Source organism: Diadema antillarum, unplaced genomic scaffold (genome assembly GCF_040938485.1).
Source record: "Diadema antillarum isolate AM-2024a unplaced genomic scaffold, OU_Dant_1.0 scf00000022, whole genome shotgun sequence".
In the NCBI taxonomy this organism is placed as follows: Eukaryota; Metazoa; Echinodermata; class Echinoidea; order Diadematoida; family Diadematidae; genus Diadema; species Diadema antillarum.
In genome coordinates this window covers 2,383,313-2,409,393 of record NW_027270911.1, presented here as the reverse complement: position 1 = coordinate 2,409,393, position 26,081 = coordinate 2,383,313, and the positions used below count along the sequence as shown (strand labels likewise).

Sequence of the window (26,081 nt, the reverse complement as noted above, 5' to 3'; positions counted from 1 at the left end):
AAGAAGAAAAGAAAGCCAAATCGGACGTGAAAAATGATAAACTGTACATCAACATCATTTCCACAACATCTGCATCACATTTCATGTAGTGAATTTGGAACTGGAATTGAAAACAATTGTATGAAGTGTTGGATCTCTGTGGACATACCGTATCACTTCTGTGATAGAAATTACCAAAAAAAAGGAAATAAGCATTTGTATAATTACAATGAAAAATAACGTCTGCACAGCTTTTGAGGAGAAAGAAGAAAAAGAAAAAGAAGAAGAAGAAGAAAAACAAAGAATCAGTACCCTTACAGAGGGTGATCCGAGAGGATACTTGGATCACCTAATAAGTAGGATATTTAAAGGTTAAAACAATGATGGGTCATGTTTGGCTGTACGATTGCAACCATGAGTAGAGATTGTACTTGCAAGTTAACCATGCTAAAAAGGGTGCTGATGTTTCTAAAGCCAAGAGGATTGATGGATCCTCTTTTTTGACAAGGTTTAACAAACTGCATGGAGTTGTCAAAATATCAGTTTTAGTCACATTGGTTACATTTGTTTTGCCAAGGCAGGTAATTGATGTGATCTTCTCAATTTTGGATAGGCTGCAAACAGTTGTGGCAACACAGTCACTCTAGCCCTTGTATACCTATACTTCTGTGAAGAAAATAATTGTGGTGTAGCCACTTGATCTCAATCATTTGCAAATGGTATACATATTGTGAGGAATCATACTCTTTTTTCCAAGTAAAAATTATGTGCATGTTACGTGTGAACAAAAATTCATGTTACCTGCCCTTTTTTCTTATTCTTATTTTCCCCCTTTTTTGCTGTGTGTTATCTATTTCATTGTCTTGCATTTGTATATGAGCCCATTTGTTTGAATAAATATGCTGTGTAAATATATAACATGTTAATTGAGTCATTTGGATACTTGTATACTCTGTGTATTATACATGTAGGTTTATCTTGTTATGTTGATATTATACTCTGTATTGCACACATTATGGTCATAGTGGTCCCAGATTGACTGTGTGTGGTCACCATACACAGAGACTCCAACCCCAAGCACCTTCTGATCTGGAGATTCTCCCGCCTAAAACCCCTAGCAAACGGGAGACTCGAACTTGATGTGCGCGAAGCGCGAAATTTCTTGTGGCGGGGTCCAGCTCTAGGGTTCTAGATGCTATTTCATGTTATCTAAGGCTTATTTTTATGCCTCCGCCACGAAGTGGTGCCGGAGGCATTATGTTTTCGGGTTGTCCGTCCGTCCGTCCACCCGTCTGTCCGCCCGTCCGCCCGTCGGTAATGAATTTTGTGGACAGCGAAACTAAAAAACCTTTTGAGGTATCCTAATGAAACTTGGCATGTATGTGCAGTAGGGAGTGAAGTTGTGCCTATCAACTTTTGGGTACACATGTTCAAGGTCAAAGGTCAAAAGGTCAAGGTCAAATACGTAAAATTTCACTATTTCCACCATATCTATGCAATGCCTGAAGATATTTTCTTAAAACTTAGTGTATACATGTATTACCCAATTAAGATTCTCTTGTGAAAGTTTGGGGTCATGAGGTCAAAGGTCAAAGGTCAAAAGGTCAAGTAACAATATTAAAACTTATAACTTTTTTCTCCGTAACTTGGAAATTGTTCAAGGTATCTTCATGGAACATAGTATATATATATACTGACTGGCAGTGATTATCTAGAGAATTTATGGGGTCAAAGGTCAGGGGTCAAAGGTCAAGGGCAACACTTCAACATTTTATTATTTCCCTCACATTTATGCAATGCCAGCAGGATTATTTTTTTTACACTGGGTGTAGGCCCTATGCATGTATAACCTAATAGAGATTCTCTGGAAACTTTTTTTTCTTTTTTGCCTCAAAGGTCAAAAGGTCAAAGATCAAGGGAAAGTGCTGAACTAACTTTTTCCTCCATATCTCAGAAGTGGCTCAAGTTATCTTGAAACTTTCTACATATTTATGCTTGTTCTGCCTGACAGTGATTATCCTATGAATTTTAGGGTCAAAGGCCAGATGAAAATGGTAACAATGTACATTTCCATTGCACTTTTTCTCCATACCTTGAAAATTACTCAATGCATAAACTTATGAATGGGCAAAGTCAAGTTAAAGTCCTTAAATCCCCAAATACGTGCTCTCCTATTCATCCAATTAAAGGTCAAGGAAGGTGAACATTCAACACATAATGTAATTGTGACAAACTTGTCATTTTAATATACAGTGGAAACTCGATATAACGAGATGGTCGGGACCGAGTCGTTTTCCTCGTTATAGCCGATATCTCGTTATATCAGTAGGCATAAAAGAAAGCATAACATAAAGACATTAATTTGCACATGTAGGACTACCCATCATCTTTCAATCTATATTGATAACTTGGTAGTGTGTGTGAGGTAATTACTCACCTTTATGGGTATAAGAAGATGATTTTTCGCCAATGAAATCCGATATCAAGAATGTTTTTCTTATCAGCTGTAGATGTTTGAATTCGTAAATCTATATATAGCTTGCGATTATGTGGAGATCGTCTGTGGATTGGTGTGTGATTATGGTATGGGTTTGTATTGTGTGTGGAAAGCTTGAATAATGGTCTGCACAATGCTGTGTGTGTATGTGTGTGTGACACATTCTGTATGTACAAGTACATTGTGACTGTGTGTGTGTGTGAAGATGGGGAATTCCCTACGTAGAAAGCCAATCACAGCATCAGATTGCCTCACACTTGCTAAACGTCATGATGATGTCATGTATACGGCCGTCCCACCACATTTTCTGCATGTACCACACACACACATACACGTACAACATGCGGTGCTAGCTGTAGAGTGAACTGAAGAAAATATGTATGTACAAGACAGTTTTTGGCGCATCGAGCTTTACAATCTCGGAACATGATAGCACAGGCGAAGTAAAGCTTTACCCGAAGACATTTTGCTCTACCTCGCTATATCAGGTTTGATTGGCTATGTTTTTCTTTATTTGGAAATCACAAAATTTATCTCGTTATAGCAGTTATTTCGTTATAGCCGATCTCGCTATAAGAGTAGCATTTTACATAGACTTGTGTGGAAGGACATTTGGGACCGGGAAAATTTCCTCGTAATAACCGATATCTCGTTATAGCAGTGTTCGTTATACCGAGTTTCCCCTGTATTGCCAATTTTGTGAAAATGTAATCACACATTGTCCACATGTACTACAGACCTATTAGGAGAATCATGCAGTATGGCGGAGGCATACCAGTCGCCTTAGCGACATTTCTAGTTCAATATATGATGACACTAAGTAAGAAATCATTTCAAGCGGGAGAACAGGAGATTTTGCAAATATGGGCTTTCGGCGGGAGAGTTAGAGTCTCTGCTTACGTACTACATCATGGAGACACTTGAGGAATTATGACTTTCTCTACGCTGAATGTCAGACACTGCAGAAGTTGTTGGCTTATGATACATTGTATTCACTCCCTGTCACCTTACATCAACACAGTACAGTGTACAGACAAACAGTCAATCAGACTGAACAATGAATACACCAAAGTTCTGTTGTACGACAACATTTCACCCTCATGCACATGGACGAAGAAAAAGAATGTGAGATATCACCTGTTTTTAAAAAGATTTATTATGAGCACAACTTGGTAAGCCCATTGATACAAATAATTAAGCCTGCCTGCATAACAGTGAATGGTGTGCTCCTAAAATTAAAGGAGAGGCACGTGTACATTGTGTACATGTACATTGTACACTGTATTTGATTTGATTAAAATCCACCATACACAATTTTCAAACAAGATATAAAAAGTGAAAGAAGGCTTACACCTACACAGGTCTGGTAAAGCTGCTGTATTATCTTTGTGTGTGAATTCTTGTAGGTTTGTGTGTGTGTGTTTGTTTATATTTTCTTTTCTTTTTTTAGGATTTAGGTGTACAAGTAGTACTTTGACCAAAAGTTCAGGCAGACATGGAATATTCAGACTACTTGTAATAATATTGTGACTTAATCCCCTTTGCAGGAGCACTGCTTTTGAGTATACAGACAACCACATCAAAACTTGCACCAGCATTAAAAGCAGTAATCTGCAAAGTTACAGTGTACAGGTACAAAGCTCTATGCAAGAGTAAAGTTCTAGATTCAGGTACAGTTGTATCTGCATGCAGCTATGGCTCAAATCATCAACAAATCAATGTTGTGGCTGCAAGTGTTGAAGAGGAAATTCACCCTAAAAATAAATAAACTTCAAAAGAAAGAGAAAAATATTCCCAACAGAACAATACAAAAATGACAAAAATTGGATAAGAAATAAGGAAGATGTGACATTTTGAAATTTCACATTTTTCAGGTAACATTTCTTGACCAGTGCTTATGAATATTCAAATGAGCAAGTTGACAATGTCATGTTCTAACAATTTCTGATTCATTTCATATAGAGAAATGACAAAAATCTCATACAATCTGCTGTATAATTCTAAAACTAACCATCCAAAATAAAGAAAAACAAATGTTAACTCTGATAGATCTTGGAATGAGAACATGTTTTTACTTGTATTAGCTGAAAATAACAATTTTTTCTGAATTTCATACATAAAATACATGAATAATAGGTATGACATCATCAACTCGCTCTTTTGAATTTTCTTGGGTAAGGACTGGTCAAGAAACGTTTTCCAAAGAAATGTGAAATTTCAAAATGTCATAACTTCCTTGTTTTTCATGTGATTTTTGTAATTTTTGTATTGTTCCGTAGGGAACAATTTTCTCTTTCTTTTGAAGGTTATTCTTGCGGTGGATTTCCTCTTTAATCATTTGGTGTTTCGGGGAGGGGAAAGTGAAATATGATGGATGTTGTATACTGTATTCCAACTCTTACATAAAATAAAAAGGATAGATGAAGATATTTCACTACTGAATCAAAGATTGCTGAAACAAATGCTTCCTTAGTAATAGTGATCTGTGATGGTAGGGATTCCAACCCTTCAAAACTATACATTATAGTTATTTATGTCAGTAAATTTTCCACTTAATTGCTTTGTGGGAAGATAAAGATGGTAATTTCATTACTGATCATTTTAGTACACAGTAATAAATTTTATAATCATTCTAAAAACTACAGGTGAACATCATTATAACAAGGTTGGATATAGCAAGGTAACTGATATCACAGCCATTCACAGGGTTATTTTGTAGGTCCTGTTCCTTTTATTTCCTTCTGTTTATATCTTTGATGCGACAAGATATCTATTCAAATATAATGAGGACATTCCAATAGTCCAAGCAGTTTGTTGTAACAAAGTTCCCCTGTAGTGCTTCTGAAGGAATAGCTCCAGAAACAGACACAGAAATCCCTGCAGAAGTCAGTGCCATATTTAGGAAATAATGGTCTGATTCTAGTTATACCAGGAGCAAAGTCTTCCCATGGCAACTAAAGGGAGCTTTAGATTTTTTGCGACTCGGACGTTCAGAGGAAAAAAAAAAATGTTTTACCCATATGACATTTGCTTTAAATATCAACCTCACGTCTGAGTTTGCACGGTTGGTTCTGAAACATTTTTGCGTCCTCACAATTCACAACACCGAGAGCTGCTTGATGCAATGATCATATGAGGGTGCCATTTAACTTTTTATAGGCCGAGTCCTCGTGTTTTCTAAAGCTACTTTGCAACACGGTGCAGGGAGAGAAAACGGCCAGCGCAATTGTCGGCGAAACGTCCATGTCGCAAATCTCCAGCTCCCTAGAGACAGTAGAAGACTTGTATTAATATAACATTCCCAAGGAATCTCTCTTGTGCAGTTTTGCAATGCTGTCCAGTTGTCAAAGTAGGCGTGTATAAGTCCCATCACTGCCAATGACAAGACTGCCATGCACAACGGCATTAACATTTTGGGTCAGCGGTCTAACAAGAGTCAATAATACCCTCTTCTAACATCATGGAAAGCTCTCAAACACGTCCTAGAGTCTGTTTGAAGACAACATGTGCAAAGCAAGTTGCTCATCATCCTGTAATGACATCCCGGTATCCATGGGAACGCCGCCTTCTTCTTCTTCCTCGAAAGACATCTTCTGCTTTTTCTTCTTCTTCTTCTTTCCTGTGCTTTCTTTACTCGATTTCCTTTTTGAAGCTTTGCTGATCGGTTCTGAAGACCTGTAGAGTACACGAGAAAGATGCAGCCAGTGTTACAAATCAAGCGGCTGCACGAACACTTGATCAGAAATAACATTAAAAAATATTTATAAAGTATTCTGTTCTTCATCAGGATAATGGATTGTTCTGTTTAGAACATAAAATTGGAAATTAAAATTATTTCAAAACGTGCAAGGAATTACCCATTGCAAAATACCATGAATAAAATGAATCTGTTCGCGGATGTTCATGTGGTGTATTAAGTGCGTACAAATTGAAGATATGAGTAAAAATTTTCATATTTCCCTATTTGTGCTACTGTAATCATCTGCATGTAGGTCCTAAATACACAGAAAGGAAAGGTGCTTTATATACCCTTTAGAAGGAACCCCTTGGGCCTGTAAGAAGGCGCTTTTTAATTTGTTTTAAATACTCTGAACAAACAGGCATATGTCCGGAGTGAAATGTATCCCCGCATGCCTCGAGTGAACCACTACAATATCCCTGATTGAACCATTTATGAGCGCACAAAAACACACATCACGGGTACGTTGGATATGTAGAGTTTCAGGTGACAGAAGGGACATACTCGTCATGATAACTTACTTCAGTTTGACTTTTGACACATCTTCCTTGTCGACATCCTCGTGGACATCGTCATCGTCTTCCTCGTCACTGACAAAGGCGGAGAACTTGTCGGGGTCAGGCAAGCTCATGGGATCAAATTGCTCCTCTTCTTCAATGTTTAGGGTTGTACCAAGGTGTACACCCTCATCCTATCAAAACAAAAATGTCAAGACATGACCATAATGGGTGGACATGGCACTACAGTGTTCTCCCATTAAAATAAGCACAGTTACAATGAAATATTTTATAAGGTAAAAATTTGGGTCCCAAAGTTATCATCTATATATCTTTCAAATATACTTTATTTGTTAGGCTATAATGAAATTTCGATAAAACAAAATAAAAATGCTGGTCCCAAGGACTTCATTAAAATGGGAGACGCCTGTATACAAGTCTGTGCACATTAGCAAGCATCATATCACTGATCAGATCTTTGAATACTCAATAGACAGGACACCTCACCCACTTGCATGTACATATCGGTCTCCTGACTTTCGTCAGCCATATAACCAAAGCAATACAGGGCTATTAGGTACGAAAGTGCTGCAATGTAAAACACCAACTTGTCTTTAATAGACATTCATTACGCAGAAATCCTATGATCACTCCACAACAGTGAATTCATTTGATTACCTCTGACAAAAAAAAAGCAAAATAAATGCCTGGTCACAGAGACATAGAGTGAAAAACTCATTGTGGCACCCAGCAAAAGGTTAGAGAAGATGAGAGGTGATAAGTGATTGATTCAAGAGTCAAAAATTCAAACAAACAAATAAACAAACTGATAATTACCTCATCGTCACTGTCCTTCCGCCCTCTCTTGGTTTTTTTCTCTTTCTTTTCTTTTAACCTCTTCATCTGGTGGAAAAGCAAAAAGGCAAAAAAGGTAATACCTACAATTACTGTATCAGTACACATTTCTAATTGCACTTCTTTCTTTTTTTTTCAAAAGGTAGCAAGATATATCTGATGACATCTTTATGGTGTATCTCTGTTTTCATTAGAGAAGTAAGTTGTAAAAGGTTGTGATAATATCTTCACAGATTTCTTTCATACTATCCCCAGTTGGCATATGGGAAGTATTTGTAGCTGTCATTCGCAACTTCAAATGTATTAATGTAGCTTTAATTGTACTACAATGTGTAGTAGACAGCTACTTCAAGATTCCATTCTCATTATACTGAGGTTGAACTCGAGACTAAAGTCATATGGTTAAATTGAAGTTGTGATATTAAAGGTTTATCATTACATGAATAAAACAAACACATCTTATTGAGTCAGTCAAAATCAATACATTGGTAGCTCTTTCATGAACTTGTAGATGAATTTGATACTTCTCAAATCATATAATCTTCATTCACAAAACTGAACATCTCTTTTTTTCATCATGTTTATATATTCCTCTCATTTCTATTCGATGACTAAAGTGACTCACAAGGTGTTTGGCCTTGATGCGTTCCTTGAAGAGCTGCTTGTCATGCTTATCCTCCTCAGCCATGAACTGCTTGGCCTTCTCAATGTCGATCCCGCCTCCTTCCTCCTCCTCATCGTCATGGAGACGGGATGCCTTGGTGGGCTGGGCTGGAGGCCACTGGGCTTGAACCTTGGGCCGGATGAAATGGGCGACACACATTTAAGGGATCAGTCTATCTCTTCATCATGATTGTTCAAAATAAAAACAACAAAACCCAAGACACAGCATACACAAAGCAACACAAAGTTGATTTTTTTTTTTGTTTTGTTTCTGAGGCGGAGGGGAATGAAGAGAGGAGAGAAAACTGTAGTTAGAGTAGTTTACTCTTTTCTTTTGGACTATTTTAGAAATTAGACCAAATGACTGTAAAGGAAAAAAGCTCTCATGTGGTTGGTTTTCTGGTCACAATCACAATATTTATCTGTAGGTCTATATCACATGCACACTTCTTCTTCTTTTTTTTCTTTTTTCTTTTTTTTTTTTTTTTTGGCTGAAAGGTCCTGAAGATAGGTGGTGTGTTTAATCCACAGTAAGAGCACAATTCTTGACTAAACAAAATCAGTCTTTATCTACAAAAAAAAAATCCATCTAAAAAGAACAACAACAACACAAAAGCAGTGTAAGAGCAAGCATATGTATCTTGGAGCAAACAGGGTGGTATATTAAGAGATGTCTTCACTTTTCAGAGGTTCAGAATGGCAAGGCATTTCTCAGTTCCCGTTCATCTCCTGAGCACTGTATCCAGTATGGTATACTTACCCACGGTCATTATATACACTAAGCTAACACTGAACTAACACTGAACTTACACAGAAATGAGTTCATCAGATATACCTGAAGGTGTCACATGTATCAGTATAATTATACATATAATCCACATAATAATATATACATTGTATATATATATTTTTTTCCTTTCAATTTTGTATTTATTTTCTTTTTTCAAATTGGCCAGAACGCGACGGTAGCGTTAAAGCACAGGTGACGTTATCACTTTTGTAAATACAGCAAGCAGTTGTGGGGGAGTCTTACTTGCCCAGCACTACCAGTGCAAACTTATGTGCTACATCTCCATCTGCTGCCTACCTCTCCGTCCTCATCAAAGATCTTCTTCGTGTTGATGGTCAGATTCTTCTTCCTGATCTTCTTGGCCAGGGCATACTTGGTGAGGGGCTTGTCGGATTTCTTCGACCGCCTCTCGGGCACGGCCAGATCTTCGTCATCGTCGTCTCCGGTAGCCCCGATCTGAAGGAGCAAAATAGAGTGAGGACGAAGAAAAATGAAGAAAATGAACACATGTTTGAATCAACAAGACTTTGACCTGACCAGGACTGTACCCTGAAGACACAGCAAAGTATGCACATGAAGTTGGCATTTCTGCCTGCATTCTGATAAGGAACCAGAGCAAGTGTCATTACATCACAATCTTGTTTTCCATTTACATTTTTGTGACTTCAAAAAAGACTCCATTAATAACAAGCAGCATTTCATAACAGTTTGCACATTGAATGTGCTCACATACTGCCATCCATACAAATTAAACAGAGCATGGATACACTTGGCTTTTGCAAGGAAGTTAACAACTCTCTTGCTTGGAAACTATATCTAATATTTCCACACTTCAAGAAAATAAGACAGATAATCCCGAAGCTCATTTATGGATGAACATCTTTCTCCATCTGACGTTATGAAAGCACATTGCAAAAAACTCAAAGAGTGAAAATGAATCACCTGCTCTGTTGCACTGCTGGATTTCTTGACCAGCAAGGCGTCCTCATCCTCATCCCCGTCGCCATGGAAACTGTAGCCTTCCTCAGATGCCACGCCTCTGGGCATCTTCTCCTCCTCAGACTCAAGCTCTCCTTCTGATGACGATGAATCCTCCTCATTTTTGTCCATCTCTTTTTTTCCCTCCCTTGCCTCTTCCTTCTTTGCACCCATTGAAGCTTTTGAAAATGTCCTCTCACTCCCAACATTTGGTCGAACACTTTCTTCGTTTCTCGATGATGCTTGCTTATCCCTGCTCTGCTCTTCTTTCCGCTTCTCCGCCCGCTGGATGAATCGTACCCTGGGGGCAACGGCCAAGCCGAGCGACCTGATGAATGAACATGAAGCATAGGGTAACCAATGAAAAATTGAAAATGCAAAATGGACACTGACATGCAAATCACTCTATGATTACATATGCTGACACTCTTGTTTGACCACTTCATTACTTCATAGTGATATTTTCATGGCCTAGTGTCAACATTGCTCCTGAAAATAATACCTTCGATATACAGTAATCTCTCTCGTTTTCTATGGTAATGAGTAATAACATGAGCAAGGACAGAAGCAATCCTTTCACTCAATCACAATATGGTGAGTAGCTGTTATGAATTGTTGGTCCTGATTCCATCTTCCCACTTCATGACAGCAGTTGGCATTTTCATGACACATTGTCTTAATCACTGTGTAAACATACAAGAATCTTGTGAAACTCCCCAATATCATCTCTGTCCTTACTGCAACTACAGTCACGCAAACTCACAGATGTTCGATCTAATGTATCCAGAGAAGAGCCCTTAAGTTGACAATAAAGGTACAAGGATGTCAGACATTAATTCAGAACACAATCAACACTTTCACTTGTACTCTCTCTTACATGTAGCTACTGTAAAAGTGGAAATTTTCGTAGTGTTGACATTTTCACGCATTTCGCGCAACCAGAGACTAGTGCGAAAACAAAAGCACGCGAATATTTTTGCTTGCCATATGTTCCTGCACTTGATGTCTTGATTCCGTGGAATTAAAAACACGCGAAACTCTTCCTACCCGGCCGTGCGCGAAAAATTAGTCGCACGAAAATATCCACTTTTACAGTATGTACCTGAATTGAGGAGTTTTTAGTGAGATAACTGTAAATTTCATATTTCTTACAATACTAAGGAAATTTCAGCAATGTACATTCAACGTCACTATTAAAACAAGATTATCAGACTTCTTTGATTTTGAAGAACAAAGGCCCTTGAGAGGTCTCACCTGGCAAAGCTGTCGAGGGCCAGCTTGTGGACCTTGAAGACATCCTTGTTCTTCATGAGGTAGACAGACTTGAGGTAGGCGATGAAGGCCCTCTGGGCGGACTGCTTGAGCTCCAGGCTCTGGGCACAGTAAGACTGGAGCTTCTTCTCCACCGTCACTCTCTTGTTGGGGTTGACCCTGCCAAGGATATGAGAGGAGGAGGGTTTTTTTAGACCAGGATGAGGGTATCACATGATATATTGGGGGGAGGGGTGGGTGGAGCCCTTGGTATGGCTTTCTAGGAGTCTGTTCTGTGTGGTTTTAGGTGTCATCAAATCATTCTTCATCATCAATTCAATACTTTTTGGAGCACTGTGGCTGAGGTGCTGTGAATAACACTCTGGATTCCTTACACAGGACATACAAAGATTGATTCAAGTCCTATGTTCACATCTCCAGACATGATTTCATGACCTTTGATGTCCCCCTTGACTTAAAGATGTGAAAATAAGTATACAAAGATTCTGGGGTTGTGATAGCGGCTCGCTCCCATCAAGAAGCTGTTCTGGTTGAATTACGACAATTATGGTGACATTTTAATGGTTACAGTTATGGTTACAATTGCAAGTACGATTACAGTTACTGTTACCAGTTACAGTTCAGACTGACATAAACAATGAAGAGACAGCTCTGGCTAGATGACGATAGTAAAATCAATGGTTTTGGTTTTGGTTACAATTACAGATGTGTTATGGTTACGGTTACAGTACAGATACTGTTACAGGTAAAGTTACAGTTATGCCATTGCTTACATTTACGCATGTGATTATGTTTGAGTGCATTATTGATGATAAGAGGACCAAAAACAGCGCCACCACAGGCCACTCACTGTATTTTCTCGATGGGTATCTTCCTCTTCTCCAGCTCCGCTACCATAGCCTCTTCCTCGGAGGGTAGGAGGACAAGGAGGGCCTCGCCGTTCTTCTCGTACCGGGCCGTCCGCCCAACCCGGTGGATGTAGGTGCTAGAGTCCTCGGGGCAGTCCAGCTGGACCACCCAGTGGACGGCCGGAAAGTCTGGGAGGGGAAAATGCCACGGAGAGGGGAAAGACGGAGTCAGGCAGCATGTTACAGCTAAAATAAAATGGTTCACCACAACTAAATGACCACCACTAATTTTTCTTCTCATTGAATAACGAGGAAAGAGGCTGATGATGTGGAGGAAAGTGCTAGAGTTTGAAATGAATGAGCTATAAAAGCGAGGAGGATGACTGAAGAAGATGTGGAAGTGACAGATGGAGGAGTTTAGGAAGGTTGGCTTGAGAAAGGAGGACGCTCTAAATCGGGCAAGATAGTGCGATGGTCGTGAGAGCAGTAGCTGTTAGAATGAGGTAAGTCCCACCACCCCTGTTATTGGGGACAAACCTGGATCAAAACTGGGTGATGACATAGATATATGAAAAGCGCCTCATTTTTCCTGATGAGTGTACTATGTGGTTTTAGCTTAGAGAATCACACAAATGATTTTTTCTTTAATAACACTCCATTTGCTACCATATAAATCCTTTTAAAAAATCCAAAAGTCCAATGTACCACTCCGCACACTTGTACGATTGACATATATGTGCTTCCCTCAACTATGCGATGGTCCAAGGAAACTTACAAAAAACTGCTGGACGTTGATTTCTAGCATATCACAGTTGTGACACATTAAAATTTTGTGAGTTCTTAAAAACAAACATTCCAGTCCCATATACTCATATCCATGTTTGCATATTTTAGCATACAAAGTCTTCAGCACATCTGTGTAATTCTATTTCAGTGATGGTGGTAAACATGAGAACACACAAAAGACACAAGAGTAAAAGTGCAAAAACCAAGCTTTACCCAGTCCCCGAGCTGCTATGTCTGTGGCCAGCAAGACCGCCGACTCCCTAACGCAGAACTCCTCATACACAGCGACCCGCCTCAGCTGATGCAGAGAGCCGTACAGCGCCATCACTGAAATGCCTGGGTTTAACTTGCAGAACATCTCAAAGACAAACTTCACCTGTGCATAAATTTGGAGAAAATGAAAGATTAATACGGAGCATAAAAATTGTGTGCAAATATCTGTGCAGGAAGCTTTCGACTCAACAACAGAACATGCCTCACAAAACCAGATTTAGATAATGCACGTTATTTACAGTCACATTGGATTATTCGTTTTACAATAGTTTCCTTTTTTCTCTTTTCATTGTGACCTGGTATAGACGTTCATGACAAGAAATTGCTTAAGAACAAATGGCTGAAAGTACACCAGGGGCCGTTGCATAAAAGTTACAATTATGGTAACTTTGCAATCTAGTGGTAACTACCATGGTAACAATACTCAACAGCCAATCAAAATCAAGAATTCCATGGAAGTTATCATTGGATGGCAAAGTTACCATAATTGTAACTTTTATGCAATGGGCCCCAGGTGGCACTCCGGGAATGCCTCCTAAAGGGTGAACTGTAAGCCACTTGCTTTGTTTCTGCTTTTTTGTATGCGTTTTCTAGCAAGCTTGTTTTTCTGGACTCAAACCTACTTTTTGGAATTAACTGTATGGCACTTTCATAATCCGAGAATTAGAAAGTCTCCAGTGCATAAGCTCTCATTGATTCAAATATAGTCATTACTGCTTTACAATTCCAAGATGTGCTTGTTCAAATTGTTTTATTCCATTTTTCACTTTTTATGTGAATGTTGCATATTTGTATGATTGTCCTGTAAATAAAACAACCTGAAACTTAAAGTTAAAAAAAGACAGAGTGTTTGTGTGTGTGAGTTTGTGTTTGTGTTTGTGTTTGTGTAGGTGTTTGCATAGGTTTTTGTGTAAGTGTTTGCATAGGTGTGTGTATAAGAGTGTGTATGTGTAGGTGTTAACCAATTGTATACAGGAAACTGGTGGGTTCTGTGCAAAGGCAATGGAGATGGTAAGGAATGGGTTAATATAACTCTTCTCCTAACCTGTTTGCAGCTGGCCATGAAGACCAAGATCTTCTGCTTGAGATGAGCTTTGATGAATGAATATAGGACGTCCAGCTTCTGCTCCAACTCACACACAATGTAGCTCTATATACAGTCGATGGGAAGACATGGCAGAAACAAAGTCATCCAATCAGAGCAGATTACAGTGAACATTGTTCAACCAACACTATTGCTGCCAATTTAAGGAATGCAGCATAATTTGAATGATTTCCTATTTTTTCATAGTTATCATCATTCTTTTAACAGTGCTAAAAAGGCAAAATGTTTAATCATACAACGGGGGTGGATCCAGGAATTCCATAAAGGGGAGGCGCCTTTACAAAATCAAAGCGGGGCGCATACGCCCCCTTTTTTCTTTTTTTTTTCTTTTTTTTTTTTTGGACAAAAAATAAAGAGGGGGCGCGCACCTAGTGCGCCCCTCTCTATCCACCAATGATACAAAAGCCTGGATAGCTGGATTCAAAAGTAAAATACTCAACGATTCAATTTTTCATACTTGAAATAGAATAGAAAGATGAGTTTTGGTTAGAGCAACACAATCACTACTGCTGCAAGATAGGGCAAAGCCCAGCAAATTGTAGGATTCTAGGCTCTCAATGGCAAACATGCCTTCTCTGAAATTTCTCGCACATATCACAAAATTTATTACGCCAGAAGAATTGTGATAATCATTTAAAAGAAGAAAGGTGATAAATAGGCCTACTTCATATTTTTTTTTGATAGATGACATAATTACAAACAACAACAATAGAGTAATCATTCATAACTTGGCAAACAAACTGACACAGGATTTATAGTCAGTGACAAAGAGATACAACTTGATACGACATATGACTTGTCTTATTCTAAAGTGTGAACGTGGCAATAATGAACATATGGACTCCCTGCTTTGTATACAAATCTTTCTTCTTCTTTTTTGCGCTCAAACTGTAGTTCAACAAAAATGTCAATGAACTGAAATCAACCTGTTTGTGTTTGAATTGCTCCTCTAATAACCAGTGAGGTCCTTGTCAATGTTTTGGGATGACAAAAGCTAACTACCTGATGAAACATTCTGCCAACCTTACTCTTACAAGTGGAATCTTTTATGTTCTTCCGCTGTTCCTGGGGATATTTTAATCAAACGTTATCTCAGAATGCAACCTCGAAATTTGACTCCACTATCAGACACACCATACTGCAGACAAAATATTGTGACATTTCTAAATCTAATCTTCAGAATTAGAATGCTGACCTCACTACAGCTAGCCCAATGATGACATTAAACTACCGGTATTCAATCAGAATGAAAAGTCTTGTGTTGCATTTCCTCACCTGTCAATGTTACACAGAGTATAACATCATTTTCATGTTCAATTCACTCTCCTGGGTTAGCAACAAAATTATACTACAAAGAGAGTTGATTGAACATTTCAAAGCCCTGTCTCTGTAAAATTAATTCATTCCATTAGATCCAACATACCACATTTCCGTGATTTGGTGCTGTGCGAATTCATTACAATTTTGATGACATTTTGACAGTGTTTTAATCAACATTTTGACCATGTTTTTGTCACACTACATTTTGTCAGTGTTTTTGAAGGTTAAGACAAAAAAAAATATCCTCGTTGTTCACATTTAGAAAATTATTGGCTTTCGGTGCAGACTACTCGAAAGCCCCTTTACAGCTAAATTTATGTATCAGTCAAAAATTTATGTCCGATTCATCAAGTCGAGAAAACATCTGAGTAAAAGACATTGTTGTTTTCTCAAATGGAAAATGTTATGTAAATATCACTCTGATTTTGTCCAGATTCAATTGTTTCAGCCAACTCCATCTATTCCTTCTCCAATACAAGATATGCTGTGAATTTCAGTGCCCATTCAGTGTTGATAAGACAATAACATCTGCAGCAAAACTCCCAAGACTTAAAAGTCAAGTCCACCTTCATATACATGTGGATTGAGTGAATGCAATAATATTAGTAGGACACATCAGTGAAAGTTTGGGGAAAATCGGACAATCTGTTCAAAAGTTTTGAATTTTTAAAATATCTGCGCAGTCACTGCTGGATGAGAAGACTACTACAGTGTATGATGTCACATGCGTACAACGATATAAAGAAAATAAAAAGAGAACTTCACAAAACTTTACTTTATTAATAAAGAGCACATTTCTTCGACTTGATACTGACGTACGTAAAAGGGCAATATTATTGCCCGCGCCTTTTGAAAGAGAGAAGTCGAGTATTCTTTTGTTATGCAAGAAAAATGAAAATATGTTGACATTTCTTTATTCTTTCTTTGTATCGTTGTACACATGTGACGTCACAAGGTAAAGTAGTCTTCTCATCCAGCCGTGACTGAGCAGAAACTTCAAAAATTCATAACTTTTGAACGGATTGTCCAATTTTCCTCAAATTCTCACTGATGTGTTTTACTATTGTTGCTGCATTCACTCAACCCACATGTCTGTGAAGGTGAACCTGTCCTAGACTTAATGTGATAAACGTGGTATGTGATTAATTACCTGATCAAGCTGTACAGGTGTGCTGTGAGTGTGATGCTCATGAACTGCCACATACTTTGGATCCTGTAAACTCAGCCTCGCCAAGTCACGCACAGACCTAGACAAAACACACAAGCATAAACACACTATACACAACATTTCTAATCAGACAACATTTTGTAAATGCTGAAGAACAGTAGCTGAACATGATATTTCCAATATGCTACAATGTAATATTGACATAGAATGGAGCCATGCATTCCTCAGATTGGATTCTTGATATAATTAAACTAACTGTCTTGAAATCTTGGATGTCTGGAAAGGTTTAAGGAGTGCTTCACTCTTAAATTTGCTGCAAATCATAACATAAAACACTTAAAATACAAACACAAACACACAAATCCTAAGAGAATGGTGCCACATCATTTCCATAATTGATCAATTAACTAAATCTCAGCAGACTAAAAGCTGAACAGGAAATGTTCACATCAATACTCCCCATAAGGTGAATGATGAGTAGCAAAGAGGGAAACATGGCAAAGTCACTCTTCTCCAGGCTAAAGAAACTTGAATATCGTTACATATTTTGATGAAGTTGATGAGGAAGAATTCTCCTTTCCTGGATATTTCAAATGAAGATTCATGCAAACCACACAAGAAATCAAGACACAGTTCTTGAAACACTGATAAATACTCAGACAGCTAAACCTGGAACATAACATCAAGTATGAGCCATTGATACACAAAATAGTACGGTTTTGCCTCCAAATAAAGTGGAGTGTAATTTAAGCAAGCAAAACACTGAACTAAAAAGAGAAAGAACTATTCCTGGGTATTCTGTTTGTCAATCTGGAGGCAATGCGATCTGAAGCATGAGAGGAGTTGAACACCGATAAATCACATTCAATTTCATTGATAACTGAATGCATGACTCGAGTTTCATGACAACATAAAAAAAAAAAGAAGAAATCTTACTTTGTCTGGGTGGCAGAGAACAGAAGGGTTTGTCGCTCAGAGGGGAGGTGTTCAAAGATTGCGTCCATTGTCTTCTGAAAGCCAAGATCCAGGATGCGGTCAGCCTCATCCAAGACTGGTTGTAAACATAAAAACAATGTACAGTGTATATGAGATCCTTCTTCATGATCATGATCATGATAATCATCCTCATCATCAACATCATCATGATCCTAATCAACATCACTGTCATCACTATCACCATCACAGTTGTCATCATCATCTTCAACTCTGAAATCTGAAATCTTCATTATCATTATCACCAATTTCATAATCAATCACACCATTGCTCTCAAGTATCAGTGTGCTCATCATTACAAACACTATTTAACATTGGGAGCAGTGATTTAAAGATTTTTCAAATTACAGCTGTATCACATTTGAGGCATATGTATAGTTCAGTTGCATCACAAAACGCCCTAACATACAAAAATTTTGCAATAAAGCCACAAGTACACTAAAGGAGATATCACAAATTTTCTCAATAAACCATCACAGTAATGGTTTATTGTAGAAATGGTTTTAAATTAAACTATTGTTCACATAGTAATACTTAACATTCAAACTGATTATAGTGATTAAAACTTTCATGTTGGTTATCCTTCTCCCTAGCCCATACTTTAAAACTATTTTGAAGCACTAATGCTGTCTTTTTTTCTTCTGCAAATGTTAGTAAGGGGCAATAGCATCTTATCATCACCTTAGCTAGCAATCTTGTGTTTATTTTCATCATGTGAAACATATCATTGCTTCATTGTATCCTGGTAAAAAATCATTACCTCTCTGAAATGCTCAGTGACATACTGTAAAACACGATATATTCGCGGCATGAAATTTTCGCGAATTGGAGCCGACAGCCTTTTTCGTGGCATGAAATTTTCGCGAATTGCCACTGGTGTTCAATGCATGTAGTGTAGACAAAAACTTTCGCGTGCATTTTAATTTCGCGAATTTCGGCGCTCGCGAAATTCGCGAATTTCGGCGCTCGCGAAATTCGCGAAATTAAAATGCACGCAAAAATTCCTCGTTTTACAGTATTCAGTGTTTAGCTTTGCAACATCCCCCATCCCTTTGCCAGACCCATCATTTTCTTCTAAGCAAAAAAAAAAACCCCAAAACAAAAGATACTACTGAGAACTGCTCATTCAAAAGTGGCAAAGCCAGTACGGTATTAAAAATGGGAGTCAAAAGGGGCTTGATCTCAAGCCCCTTTTGACTCCAAAGTCCAACATTGTTTAACCCTTTCTGTGCCAGTGATCAAATTTCATACACAAACTTATAGGTAAGTAATGTAATGTGGCACGAAGAGGGGTAAGAAACAACTGACAGAGTGTAACACTGTAAGATCTATTGACAGTATCACCCTGAGGAATTCTCTTGTGCCTGGTTAGTCAGAACTGGGTGGTGGTGCTCACCTAGCATCTGAAGGTTGAGGCTCTCAAAGCAGGCAGTCTCATCCATGTGCTGGAGGAGGCGGCCCGGAGTGCAGATGATGATGTTGGTCTTTGGTAGCCTCTCCATCTCCGTCTTAAGGTCCTAGAGGATCGCGACAATGATGCAAAGAATGCTCAAGTGATTTGCTAGCTCATAAACAGTGTATTTCAAATACAAATTATGTATACATCTCTGTATATATCCATGATATCCATTCTTTTTTTTCTCAGATCACTGACAATGCGGTTGCTAAATGTTCTTTGGCATGCCTCATTTCATCTTTCAGATATGACACACAAATAAAAGACCTGGCACAATCATATTATGGTCACTTTGTTTGAGAAACCACAATTGAGGACAAAATTTGGCAGGGTATGAAAGTGCTCATGACAGGCACAACTATATTAACTCCCACATACAATGCTACATATGAAACACTAATCCATCGAGGATGGGCTGATTTTGCTACAACACGCATTTCCCATAGACACTTGCCCGAGTATACTCGGGACTCGTCCTCAACGGGATAATATACCAATAAGCCTGAAAGAAATAGACATGTCATTTCTGATCAAACCATACTAAATACTGACAGCTGGAAAGAACTCAGAAGCATGTTGTAATAATATTTCAGTCCTCAAAAAATGGAAGAAATTGAAGTCCCCCGTCAGCCCCCATTCCCCGTCTATACCTTTCCGCCGATGACGAGGCCAGCCGAGAAATCATGTTTGGCACCAATCTTGCAGAGAACCTCAAACGTCTGGTAGGCCAGCTCCCTGGTTGGAGAGATGACCAGGGCACCGAGGCCATCCAGCATTGACCAGGAGTTACGGTAAAGACATTCCAGAATCTATGGTTGAAAAAAAAACGACAACATAAATAAATACACCATGATGTCACACAATAGGAGATTCAGGCTTCTACCAACATTTAGTAATTTGGTGGCTAGCATAGGACCAAAGATTAGTGATAGGCTGTATCCGGAATCCCTATTGAGTGTCGTGTATCCAGAATCCCTATTACTTGTAAGTGTGGGTTTGATTCTTTTTGTCCCAATGGACTCTTTTGGTTTTCTTGGCCAAAAATTCCTTTCAAAGGCTGGTATTGTTGCAGCCTCCCATCCAATATTGTGTCTTGTGTTGAGGGCGTGTTCCCCTAAGGCTGAATTAGAGGGGTCGTTTAACCTAAGAAGCCTGAATCTCCTATTGTATGATCTCCCCAACTAATGAAAGTTTTCTGCAAACCAAGATGTCATTCAGAAAAATGCCTGGACTCGACTGTGTGGAAATCATGAAATCTTGCATTGCGAAGGTATTGTACAGCTGTGTGCATCAGTGATGCTAGTATCTGATCAAAGAAGAAAACAACATCACAAGAACATAAAGACAGCAAAAATTATGTGGTAAATTTTTCAGATTTACATTTACACCATTTTATGATGATATGGTGTAAAACAAAGTGGATATGAGACAAAAAAAAAATTGCAGAAACTCAATCATAACCTTTTTTCTTTGCATAGCAAGGCCACTAAAAAGGTGTGATACGCCCAATGTAATGCTATTGCACATTCTTATTTGTTTGTTTGTTTGTTTGTTCCTTTGCTTTTAAAGGCATTTTAAAAAAATGATGTAAGGCTGACATTTGATGACTTAGTTGGTCTTTCTGTAGGGGTACAACAACACTTATAGCATTTTTTTTTTTTCTACACATCATTTTGTGCACTATGTATGCAACTCATAGAACCTTGGATGAAGTATTCTTTATCAGTTTGCTTCAGAGGAGATATAATTACACATTAATTTTTTTCTGTAGATTTTTTACCCACTTTTTGCTTGTTTTTTTCAAAGTTCGATCCATCATGAACTTTCACCTGTTACAAGCTTACAATTCTTTTTGTTTGTTTGTTTACAATCTTGCAGAAGGCCATCCGGAGCTGGAAACATGATTTAATAAATCTAGCACCCGACTACTGCACCACCCATGCCTAGCTTGAAAGAAATTTGAAGAGTGGCAACTATGGTCAGTGTACTTCACATTGCAAGATTAAGCTCACAGGAATGAGGAATGCCAGGGTTTTGCCAGAGCCTGTCTTGGCAGCTCCCAAAACATCATGGCCTTGGAGAGCGAGCCCAATGGTCATCCGCTGAATTTCTGTGGGAACCTCGTAGCCGGCATCGGTCAACCCAGACTTGGTGCGGCCACTCAGAGGGAAGTCAGAGAACTTCTCAATATCAGCTGGTGTGATCTGCGTTTGTTGTAGGCAATAGAAGACAACAAAAGGAAAATGTGAGAGATACATTGTGCCAGACCTAAATTGGAAATCAAAGCAGACAATTAAACAATGAATTAACAAATAAAATGGCTGTTATTGGGACAGACGACTTCATGTAAAGGGCAGTGACGCGATTTGGTTCGGGTGGAAATGTGTCCTCCTCCCAATCCAAATGGCAGTCACTAGGAATTGTTGATGCCCTGGGCTGGCAGACTAGCACTGCACTGCAGTAGATTGCCAAAGACAAAAAAAGAAAAAAATGATGATAATTCATGATCTTACTAGAATTTAGAAAAACACTCGGAGAGCACAGTAGACATCCGCCAAGCAGCTAATTTTCACCCATACACGCATGCTGGAAATCGCCCTATTTCCAAGTGACAACCAGCAAAGAAGCCTTTCGGTCGTGTCTCACAAGTTTACCTTGCCTTGTGAGCTGCTGCCTAATTCTCCCTCTGGCTGCACACGCGCCTTGAGTGGGCACGCTCAATGCGCATGTACATGCGCGGCTTGAACTTGTTCGTTTGTTAGCCCAATTTGCAAAGGATAATTCTTCGAAAAGATTTAGACAGTGATCCGGATCATTAAATTTAATAATTTTGGAAACCCAATCCCCTACCAAAATTCAAATGTGACCCGCTACAACAAAATGATCCTAAAGTCGGGCGAGGTCGATTATTTGAAAATTGCATTACGCAATTCCCTAATCTTTCTCCTTTAAATTGATATATAACACGTCTTATAAAAATAATCGGCTGCGGAGATATCGATGTTTAAAAGAGAGCATGTCAAGACGTCTGGGAAATCACTGTTTCGAGAAAAGCGCCCTAAAAGTTCTCCTTGCGACGCAATCACAATCGAGAGACACGCAAGTCAGTATTCACCTCCGGACAATAGAAGGTAAGCCCTAGCAACCCCCGAAATGCTCATTCAAACACAGCGTCGGCGGTCTCCTCACCAACCAATCAGTGACCAGGATGTCAGGAGAAGCGGCTAGGCATAGCGCAACCCGCCCGCACGTACCAGTCGACTGGGCAGTGTGTGAGCTTCACGCTTCGGTTAGCGGCAAGCAGCAAACTGACCAATGAGATCACTCTGGTCGTTGTTAGGGGCGGAGACTATGTGTGGCGCTGTATCCAAATGTTCGAACCAGTTTCTGCTTCGTTGAAACGCCAAAAAAAACATGGCCCAGAAAAATGCTATTTTTTGGTCTTTCCTTTCATCATTTTGCTTCAAAATTTCGACAGATGATAGAAGACATGTCAGCCTCTAGTAATATGTCAAATTCAGAAAATCGTAAGTTTTGACCAATTTTGATGCTCTAACTTAAAACGCGATTTTCACGGCTTCGACCGTGCGCGACTTTAGGACCATTTTGTTGAAGCGGGTCACAAATAACCATCTGTGATCTGATCTGTGAAGACTAGCTCTAGATCTAGATCAGTTAGTTTTAATAGGGTCTTTTCTACTGTTCAGTAAATTCAGTCCGGGAAACCCGCTCATGAGGACCGCCCCCGCGTACGAGGATGGTCCCTCCTCATGAGGACCTCCCCCCGCCTCATGAGGCCCCCCGGGGAACGCCTCATGAGGCCCCCCATTCACTTCTTATTCATCTCACATCTGACGTATAAATTGTCGCAACTTTGCACGGTGATTTTTTGTTACACACACATGTCCACTATCCATGATGAAAAGAAGAAAAAATCCTGTCTGTTTTTTTTTTCAAAAATCGAGTTTTAATCAACCGATGCAGAGTGCCCATCAAAACACGGGCGCCAGCGCGTTCGCGCAATGCAAGACTGCCGCACCTAGCGGCCTGATCCGACTAAATATTTTCGATGCTTTTTTCTGCGGCTCTCACCTCTCCGTGCACGAATCAGCCTCGTGAAGCTGAAGTCTGACATCTTTTTACACAAATTCGTAACGAGAAAAATTAAATCAGTACTAACCTGATCTTGTCCATATATTCCAAATTACTATTCCACACTGATAGAGTAGGTGGGTAGATGACATACTCCAGTTTGTTAGCAAAATAATCACTTTGTAGGTATGACGAGTTCACTTTCTTCGTCAATTCCGCCCACGATTCTGCCATTTGGGCGCTTTTTCTGGAATCATCCCGCGACGCGACGTACGTCGCATCACATCACGCATCCAGCACATACCAGTCTGGTATGTGTTGGATGCGTGATGTGATGTGACGTACGTCGCGTCGCGGGATGATTCCAGAGAAAGCGCCCAAACGGTAAGCGGGCGGCGGAATCGTGGGCGGAATTGACGAAGAAAGTGAACTCGTCATACCTACAAAAAGATTATTTTGCTAACAAACTGGAGTATGTCATCTACCCACCTACTCTATCAGTGTGGAATAGTAATTTGGAATATATGGACAAGATCAGGTTAGTACTGATTTAATTTTTCTCGTTACGAATTTGTGTAAAAAGATGTCAGACTTCAGCTTCACGAGGCTGATTCGTGCGCGGAGAGGTGAGAGCCGCAGAAAAAAGCATCGGAAATATTTAGTCGGATCAGGCCGCTAGGTGCGGCAGTCTTGCATTGTGCGAACGCGCTGGCGCCCGTGTTTTGATGGGCGCTCTGCATCGGTTGATTAAAACTCGGTTTTTGAAAAAAAAAAACAGACAGGATTTTTTCTTCTTTTCATCATGGATAGTGGACATGTGTGTGTAACAAAAAATCACCGTGCAAAGTTGCGACAATTTATACGTCAGATGTGAGATGAATAAGAAGTGAATGGGGGGCCTCATGAGGCGTTCCCCGGGGGGCCTCATGAGGCGGGGGGAGGTCCTCATGAGGAGGGACCATCCTCGTACGCGGGGGCGGTCCTCATGAGCGGGTTTCCCGGACTGAATTTACACAGTAGTACATAGTGTTAGTGTTCCTTCTTCGCTTGAAGAAGCTAGTGTCGTAATTTAAGTTAAATTTTACATTATTTAAATTCATATTTTTCCTTTTAACAGTTAATAGTATATAATACATTAGTTTAACTTTAAGTTTCATCCAAACACATTCACAACTTTTTGAGCTATTTTGCAAACACACAGACATACAGACAAACAAACAAACAAACAAACACCGGTAAGAATTCATTGGTAACCTCCTTGGCGGAAGTGCTTATCAAATTCATAATACATGTGAATTTATGGCAATAGATACAGACCTCCCCCTATCTAAATCTGATCAATTTGTGACATGTGATGCAATTAGCATGGCACGCTCCAACATATTTACTGGTTTGTGGGACTGAACTTTTCCAACTGAACCGAAGGAGTGAGCATACCTGGTCATATTGATCAATCAGTTGGTTGATCTCTTTCTTTTCGACTTGAAGTTTCTTCAAAACCACTTTCTTTTCACGGAGCTTTCGCTTTTTGTGTTTGAATTTTGACGTAGAACCCTTCGTCGAAGTATGTTTTTTCTGCTTGTGAGTGTCCATGCCTTCGATTTCTGTCATGATTGCCTCGCGTTCATCGTGAGTAATTTCGGCCTCAATTGCCGTGCTTTTCCTGTGGAAAAGGGTACGTGAACGTACTGAACATAGTACGTTAACTTCATGTACACATTATTCTCACATGTGTCGCAAACCTCGCGTTGCCAATTTTAGCGACGAGGTTTTCATCAAAGAGGTTTGGTTAAAAAAGAAGAAAAAGAAGAAAACCACAACAACCTATGAACAGCGCATAATGATTTAGGGTAGTCTCTTTCTTTCTTTTGCGTTTATAGCAAGCTGCAAGTTGACTGAAGTCATATGATACGATCAAGAATCGAATCATTCTAATGATCTTTGAGTACTAGTAACACTGAAATGAAGCACTACTAGAATCAAAACACTGTTCTCTCACGAAAATGATAAAAAAAGTTATCATAATTCCTGTCATATTCATAATTCATTTGTTCAGTCACTCATCCTGTACGTGAACATTCATTTTACTTCCTGTGAACCAGAAGTTATTTCACAGACAGGTACCAAACGAGGTGAAAAATAAATAAATAAATAAATAAATAAATAAATATATATATATATATATATATATATATATATATATTATATATATATAATCTTCCCCGGAGGTGTTCATATTGCTCAGGAAAATGGAGTTAATACACTGAGAAAACCAACTTTTAGCCACTTACAGAGCGGCCCTGCTGAAGTAAAACCACATCATAAATAAATGAATGATTGAATAAATAAATAAATTCAATTTTCAATTTCAATTCAATTCATTTATTTTCATTCTTCTTCTTTTTTTCTTTCAACAAAAACATAACACAAGATAAATCAGGTATTACATCATAAAACAAAAACATTTACCTTTACAATAAATAAATGATATCGATAAACATAAGAGGGCATACTGGCAAAAAAAAAATAATAACAATACAAAGTCATGCTTCAGTTGAAAAAAAAAAGGAAGAAAGAATAGAGAGGTCTACTAAAAAGCAAAGCTTGTAGAATGTGAACCACTCACAAAACTTATGAATTACTACAAACACTTGTGACAAAATATGATATACGACAGGACGGGACAACACAGAAGAAACACAACAACATGACACAACTTGCCAGAATAGATGAAAAGTATGGAAGGAAGGAAAGAAAGAGAGAATGAGA

At 38.9% G+C, this 26,081-nt stretch overlaps 1 protein-coding gene across 1 annotated transcript; it reads right to left on the bottom strand.

Moving 5' to 3' along the window:
- Positions 1 to 5,927: 5,927 nt before the first annotated feature.
- Positions 5,928 to 24,923, bottom strand: LOC139731079 (probable ATP-dependent RNA helicase DDX10). Its single transcript, XM_071641963.1, has 16 exons — positions 24,750 to 24,923; positions 21,233 to 21,424; positions 19,871 to 20,029; positions 19,161 to 19,281; positions 17,707 to 17,821; positions 16,753 to 16,849; positions 14,223 to 14,327; positions 13,118 to 13,280; positions 12,121 to 12,307; positions 11,253 to 11,429; positions 9,963 to 10,326; positions 9,318 to 9,476; positions 8,193 to 8,360; positions 7,550 to 7,615; positions 6,737 to 6,906; positions 5,928 to 6,151 (listed from the first exon to the last, which is right to left on the bottom strand). The coding sequence occupies exons 1-16, from the start codon at positions 24,921 to 24,923 to the stop codon at positions 5,959 to 5,961; spliced, it is 2,610 nt and encodes an 869-aa protein (XP_071498064.1). The 3' UTR covers positions 5,928 to 5,958.
- Positions 24,924 to 26,081: the final 1,158 nt, after the last annotated feature.